General features: G+C 27.6%; 1 protein-coding gene across 1 annotated transcript; it reads left to right on the forward strand.

Moving 5' to 3' along the window:
* The first annotated feature begins 1,691 nt into the window (after window positions 1-1,691).
* On the forward strand, window positions 1,692-8,190 carry LOC132945054 (uncharacterized). Its single transcript, XM_061014673.1, has 13 exons — window positions 1,692-2,084; window positions 2,445-2,656; window positions 2,715-2,863; window positions 2,959-3,072; window positions 3,174-3,312; window positions 3,377-3,441; window positions 4,031-4,186; window positions 6,436-6,576; window positions 6,648-6,835; window positions 6,914-7,051; window positions 7,131-7,607; window positions 7,678-7,780; window positions 7,851-8,190. Exons 1-13 carry the CDS (start codon window positions 1,969-1,971, stop codon window positions 7,935-7,937), a joined length of 2,085 nt encoding a protein of 694 aa, XP_060870656.1. The 5' UTR covers window positions 1,692-1,968; the 3' UTR covers window positions 7,938-8,190.
* The last annotated feature ends 61 nt before the right edge of the window (window positions 8,191-8,251 follow it).

The following is an 8,251-nucleotide window of genomic DNA, read 5'->3' on the forward strand; positions in this document are numbered from 1 at the left end:
CTGAACATTTATTTTAACATTTGCTATACACCATAAAATATTCAAAATATTTTGACTTGTTTTGAGCTGTTTACGGAGATTATCAATTTTCAGTTTGTTTAGTTTTTTAGATTATGAGTGAAACGATGAATTGATTTTACAATGATTTGTGTTTTTTTTTATTATTTTTATTTTTGTGTCTCCGTACACGATAAGTATTTGGAATAATGCTTCGATTTTCAACTTCAGTACCTTGTTCGATGGGAAAGTGAATATTGTTGGTGCATTGGGAGGTCAAAATTCCCAATACTTTTCAAAAGCGCCAGGAAAAACAACATAAAAATTAAGGAAAAACGGGAATTTTTACGCAAAATAGCGTTTTCATAAAATCGATTTTGGTATTTGCAGGTGTAACTCTGAAACAAATGAAAGTATATACATGAAATTTTCACTGGTCGTTTATATTTGCATTTTTTTTACACGATGAAATTTTGATTTGTTTGGAACTGTTTAGGGACATTTTCTGTTTCCAATTTTATTAGTCTTTTTTCCTATGAATGTCAATAATACTTTATTTGTTGGGTGAAAAATCATGAAAATTTAATACAAACTCCTATTATATTATTACAATGACATTTGAAAATATTAAAAATCCTTAGTCACAGTTTTTATTTATACCTAAGCATTTTTTTTTTTTTTAGAAAACAAGAATATATACAATCTGTTATATATTATACAATGAGTAATATGGGGGATACAAGTATACAAGACGTGGCGGCATGATAGAAGAGGGGTCCAATGATCCTACTTCAAAATTTATAAGCATTTAAAATTCAAATCTTGACAAAATATGGAAAAATCACGAAAATTAGCAAACTATTTTGAGTTGAGAATTCTTATAAATTTTTTTTTTAAATCTAAGATTTGAAAATGTAATACAAGATTCTTCATAAATTTGTTTACCTTTATTAAAAAAAAAAATTCTACAAGCAAATCAAATTTAATTTTTATGAGCGTTTGAAATTAATATTTTTACAATATTGGATATTCACTCAATTTCTAATGTCGTGGTTTTGTTATTTTTATTGCTATTCAAAAACGAATAACTGTAGATACATGAAAGTTTTACTGAATTCAGTGAACAAATACACTGAAATAATGTATCTGATAATTTAAAAATTACATAACAATTAATTAAAATATAATACTGATGTAAGATTAAGTTTTAACTAACTGTGTACGTATAAATGTATAATTCATAAATATTTTTACATTCTTTGTATATATGAAAGAAAACATGTCACAAAAATACTTTGTAACCAATACGATATAGTGAGACAAAAAATGTAAAAAGGAAAATATTTTGCCCTCCCCTTGACAAATTATACCGGTATTAAATTCAAAACTGAAATCAGAAAAAATTGGAAATCGTTATTTTTTTTTTTTAATTGACGTGTTTTTAAATACGTAAATTCTATTAATAGTTAATACGCATTATTAATACTCATAATAAAATTGAGATCATGATTAAAATGTTGATAACCATTTCATTATTAGGAAAAGAAAATTGGAAACCGGTATACATAACCGAAACCGAAACCGAAATTATTTCAATCGGTTTCAAGCCCTGGACTGTATAGTAATATTCTGTGAAGACTGTGGTACCCGGATTCAGTGGTGTTTATATTCGACGCTTTCTTATCACATTACACCTGTTATCAGTAAGTTTTTGCATGATCGCATTTACTATTTTACTATATTGTTTTGTTGTTATAAGGTTGTTGTTATAAGTGACTGTCGTCTGACTGTCATTTAATCTAAAGTATAATTTGTTATAGGTAACTACGACGGTTACGGACCAAGTGCAAAGTATAAACTATTCCGCGTTGAAAAATGGACTGAATTAAATGTCATTTCGAATAGACTGTTCCTATTCGAAGACTCGAGCAGGCGTTTAAATTTAAAATGTTGACCACAAAATGAATTGTTATGGACGAGCAACAATCTGTGTCTGAAAGCGTGGAGACGAGTTCCATATGTGAAGAAGAACGGGCAAGGAAACTATTCCAAGCCTGTGATGGCGATGGCGACGGTTACATTGATAGGTGAAAATAAAATATTTTTATGGTTGTGGTTTATTGTATTTGTCTTTCGTCTCAATGGTCGACCTGGCTAAGTAAAGATCACAGGAATAAGAAAAATAATGATGGATGTGATTTATCGATGCCACAATGTAATCAAACTACCGATTCATTATTCTGGCTTAATGTATTAGTTTTATTAATCCTGAGGGTTTATGCGATATTTCCTCTTGATAGTGCATCCTTGTAAAAATTTCAGAACATGTACTAAGATTTTATTGATTTTACAGTTTTACAGATTCATTTTTGAAATCCCCCCTCCCCATAAAAAGTGTTACTTATTAGTTAATTATTTAAATTGTGATTTGTTTTCTATGTTTGTAGTCGAGATCTATTGACCATATGTCGTCAGCTAAATTTAGAAGACAGTGTTGATGACTTGATGAAAGAATTGGGTGCTGATAAATCTGGTCGTATATCTTTTGATGAGTTTGTTAGACGTCGTTTGGAATTACGGACTGAAATCAATGCCCTTCGAGTTCATATCTATGACCCATTGCCTGAATACTTGCCTACCAGTAGTGATAATAGTTTGGGTAAGATTTATAAATATTTGTTCAGTAAACCATATTATTTTTAATTAAATCATATTAGGAGCATTATCTGGTGGTAAACATGAAAGCTGGGAATTTGATAGCGGGGCTAGAGACCTAAGCCCTGAACCGAATTCTGTTCGTATGCAACATTTGCTACAAACAGGAGGATCAGCTAACTCTGGAAATTTACTACATCTTGCAAATAAAGTAATAAAAACAGTATATTTTTAAATTGTATTTACCTTATACAGTCATAGGTAGGTATATTAAAACTAATTTTCCTAACCAATATTACATGTTAGTTGCATTTAGCTGCATTGAAGTCATTGAAAACTGAAATATCAGATTTAACTAAACAATTGCAATTGGCCAATGAAAAAAATGACATTCTTGAATCATCTATAAATCAAATCAAAGTAAAACTCACACTTAATAAATATTTATAGATATATTTGAACATTAAAAATTATAATATTATAGATACCTAATATTTAATAATATTTTGATTACTGTGCAGGTTACAACAGAAATTGATATAAAACAGAAATATGAAGAAAGAATAACTGAATTGCATTCAGTCATTGCCGAGCTTGCCCGTAAGTTACAAGTTCAAAGGTCTCAAGTTATTACTGAAGAAATAGAAGAAAGCCAATCTGGTAATATTGCATTTAAAATTTAGATTTATGTGAATTATTTTTAAAAATGTTTATATTTTTTTAGAAATTGATGGGCAAAGTATTGAAACCTCTTCATTTATTCAAGAGTCCATTGTTTTATCCAAAGAAGTATGTGCAAAAGATGTTTTACTTATAAAATTATTAGTAACATTAGAAGATAAATATATTTCTTTTATTTACTTTTAGAATAAATCATAATAAAATAAATAATATAATATACAAATTCATCAATATTTTTAGTATACAGTCAATGTTATGTTTTACAATAATTGTGCAATTAAAATAAATAATTTTAAAACATTTTACTTATGAATTATTTTATAGATAGTTCAAAATTTACACATTTTGTATATTTGACAAAATATTTTGAGAGCTTTAAAATGTAATTTTATGGGTTTTACTCTGTACATTATGAACATTTTAAAATTAATTCATCTTAAGGGCTTATAAGAACACTCCTCCTCGTCTTGCAACTTTTCAACATACCAATTATATGTTCATCAGAGTCAATTTTGAGTTTTTATCTTTAGTATTAAAGTAAATTGTCTGTTGTATGAAACTAGGTAATACATTGTGTTTTGTGTAGTTTTTTTTGTGATACATCAATTTTTAGGAGAATTATGAGTATATAAAAACTACAATTTAAAAATGCAAAATTATCCTTAATTTATATTTTGTATTAAATTTTTATTTTTAGGGTGACAGTGCAGCATGTTTTGATGACCATGAAACCAAGAATCATATAAGATATACTGATGTACATACTAAATTGGCTTTAAAAGATGAAGAATTAAAGAAAACAAGACAAATTTTGAAAGAAGTAACTGATGAAAAGGAAAAATTAGTATTAAAGGTAAAATTTTATTTATTTATGAAACATATAATATTGCCATACAGAATTTAATATAACTGTATGCTGATACACAAAATTGTATGGAATATATAAACAAAATCACACCGATTGTTTTTAATTGGGAAATGTTTTTTTAGATTTAAAATATTAGTTATATAAATGCCAGAAAACAACATTAGCAAGAGTTTTCTAAAAAGAGTGAAAACTTTATTTTTTTTAAAAATATTTTCAACAAAATGTATTTCTAGGAATCATAATTATATCTTTAATAATTTATAATAGAGCCGGGGAAGGCAAAATTTGATTATTATTATTATTATTATTATTCATTATTAACACCTTTTTTCTTTCGAGTTACATTATTATGAAAATTAAATAAAAACTGAGGTATATATTTTTATTTTTATTTTATAATTCAACAGGTTTAGCCCTTTTACAATTTTGAATGTGGTAAAAATGACCAATAATGTATAGAATAAGTACAATTAGAGAATATAATAATTATTATATAGAACACAAAGTAATATTGAAAAGTATATAAATATATAAGTAAATAAATAATAAATATATAAAAACATAAAGAAAACATTGATTGACGAAGTCTAATATTAAAATTATAATATTTATTTTAAAAATATAATTGACTTAAATCTAAAAGTATCACAAGTAGTATTGAAAAAATCTAAGGCGGTGGAGACTAAATTAGCAAGTTTCAGAGCTCTAACAAAGATTAAGTCATTACTTGATTTGGATTTGAAGAATGGAATGGCAGAAAGATCATGATTTCTCGAGTAGTAGGAGGGAATACAGAAATTGACCAGAGATAAAAGCTCAGAGCTTACAATATCAACGGTAGAAAGGAAAAAGGGCGTAAACGATATTTTTGACAAAATTTTTTTCTTTTAATTAAGGTGTAAACGACATAATTCTGCATCGATTGTGCTCATCCGATTATCAATATGTTTTTTATTGACAAACTTATATTCGATAATAAAATAATCGATAGTTGCAAGGCTCTATCTATTAAATTAAAGAGTAACCACCAAACAACAGGCTTAAGCAACAAAACAATATTTTTGAGCGTAACCACCACAGCTGTTTATAATAATTTTAAAATTTTTTTTTATCGGTTTTAACTAATTGTTGGTTATTATAATTATTGATAATATCTATGAATTTAGTTTTGATCATTTTTAAATAAACAAAGTAAAATGAAATAATAATAATAATATTATTATTATGCTGTTTGTAACCACCAAAAAGATTAATAACAAAAATAAGGCGTAAGCACCGAAAAAGTATATAAATTAACATTACAGGTAAAAAAATAACAATTCTTAATTTATTATGTTACCAACTTATCTAGAATATAATTATCTAAAAAAATTGTTTTGGTGAAAATTCAATAAAATTATTTTAAATGGCTTTAAAATTAAAAAAAAACCATTATTTGGCTCTCCTGTAGAATTTATAAAATGTTGCTTACGCCGTTTTTCCTTTCCACCGTCGATATTATAATTTAACAAGTCGTATACGAACATGATATAAAATAGCCAACGTCTTAGCTGGAGGGAATCTATGTTTACTAAATTTTGTACTGTATGTTATGAGCTTAAGGCTATTTATCGGTCAATAACGATTATTAAATTTTATCTGTTGATATTAATATATACACTGTGATGTTATTTATTATTAAAAATAAAAATAATATATATAATTATGTATATAATATACATATTTTAATTTTTCGCTTGCCCTTAAAATGTTTTTGCGTTCCATGCATTTGCCATCTTTGTAATAGTTTATACATTATATTTCAATAGTCTAATAATATAAAGTATAAACGTCTATAGTATAATAGGTATTCTTGTTTTGTTAACATCATATCATTTATTTTACTTAATAAAACTTAAATTTTTTTTTTATTGATCCCCTTTAGCCCGAAATCTATGGCCATTAGCTGTTTGTAGGGTTTGGTACACTGAGTTTTTGTGTCTGGCAGAATTTTTAAGTGGGCACCCGTAGGTATCTACCATGCCCGGGTGGGAGATGGCGGCCTTTATCTCCGGATACTGTGATTGCCCGAAGAAAAATGCCGTCCATGGCTGGGTTTGAATTGGCGCCGGTGCGCGTTGCAACCGACGCCTCAGTCCGCTCGGCCATTTTGTCCTCCAAATATAAATATATCATCTTTTATTTAAATATATCAGTAATCAAGAGCAATAAAGACTTATTAATTACAACCGTAGTTACAGGATACAGAAAGCAGTTTTTCATCAGGTCCAATGTCTCCATCTCGTTTATTAATGGAAACATCTAAATTAGCCGAGAAAGTAAAACTGCAAAAGCTCATTGAAGACAGCGCAGAAGCCAACCTTGAAGGCACTAGTGTATGACTATAATGTTTTGTCTTTGGTTCATTTATTTTAATTATTCTATCGAAAAAAATTTCAATTTTTAGATTTGTCAAAAGGCTATAGCTGAACATCTTGCATCAGCTGCAATTTCTGATTGTGATTTATTAGAATCTGGAAACAAAGAAGTTTTAATGTGCCAAGTTGAACAATTGCAAACACGTTTGGATCATGTACGTTCACAAATGGCAGTTCTTGAGCTTATGTTTGAACAATCAGCTGCTCAAACTGACAAGTAAGGGTTTTTACATCATATTGTTATGTTATACGATTACTTGTATTTTAATAGAATATTTTGTTGTGTACATTTAAGATTATATTTAATATTGGGAAAATATGAATCAAATATGATTGCACTAAAGTTAGAGGTAGAAACAGGCGAAGAAATAATGAACTGTTATTCATCTTTATTATCCATTTATGATGGTTCAGCAAATGAAGACGAGAAAATGTGATAAATGTTTTTTTACTTTTTATATTTTCTGTATACAAATATTGTTTGACATTATTAATTTGTTTTGATTGAATAGGATGAAAGACGAAATCATAGAGTTGTTGCATAATTTAGATGAAGAAAAAAAAAAAATTGGATCAACAGTAGTTGCTTTAGAATCGTATCATTGTGAGGAAGAGACAATCAAACCTAGAAGTCGTAATCAAGTAACTCGCATTGATTTAGAAATGGCAGTCCTTGTACAAGAATTGATGGGAATACGAGAAGAAAAAAGTGAACTTCAAGAACGTTATGTAACATTGCAAAAACATAACTGCGAGTTAGAAAAACGTTTGGCCGAGTGTGAAGAACAGTCTAGAATAGATTTAGATACAATTCAAGCATTAGAGCGGCAGTTGTCATCTGAAGACTTTGATAGTACTGCCGGTGTAAATGTTAAGTTACAGAAACAGTTAAAAGATGTTACAACAGCATATCAACTCGCAATAAGAAATTCTGACACTAGACATAAGCAAAATATTACATTGATTGAAAAACTCCGCAATGAAAACACGTGAGATTATACAGTTTAAAAGTTTTTATTACACTAAATTATAAAATATATATTTGTTTTTAAACCATAGAATACTTGAGCGTAATTTGGAAAGAGCTAAACGTAAATCCCAATCGCGTTTAAAAAAATTGGAGTCTGAAATTGAAATTATGGTCAGCACACACACTCTTCAGGTAACATTTACCGATATGTTCAATAAATCTTTGTACTTGATTGTGACTGTACGATTAAATTGGTGTTTAGGTGAACAATTTAAAAGAGAGAATTGCTGTCCTGGAATCGACTATTATGAATAATGAGATCAGTAAGAGAAACGAAACTACTTTATGAACTTTAACAAACAAAGTTAATTAGTCATTAATCATAATATTATTTGTGCGATATTTTTTTTTTATTATATCCTTAGCTTGAAATTAATGAGCATTGCTAGGCTTTATTCAGTTCCTTTGAATATATACGACTTAAGTACAATTGTTAAGCCGTAAAATACCTATATTTTATGATCTAATGATATGACTTTAAAACGAATAATCCTAGATATTTATTAAGTTACATAATAATAATACTAAATATTAGTGTACTTATTTTTACAACTTACTATTAACAAATCAAATTATTTAATAATACATACCTAGTGCAATTTA

The sequence above is a fragment of the Metopolophium dirhodum genome, chromosome 5 (assembly GCF_019925205.1).
Source record: "Metopolophium dirhodum isolate CAU chromosome 5, ASM1992520v1, whole genome shotgun sequence".
NCBI lineage: Eukaryota > Metazoa > Arthropoda > Insecta > Hemiptera > Aphididae > Metopolophium > Metopolophium dirhodum.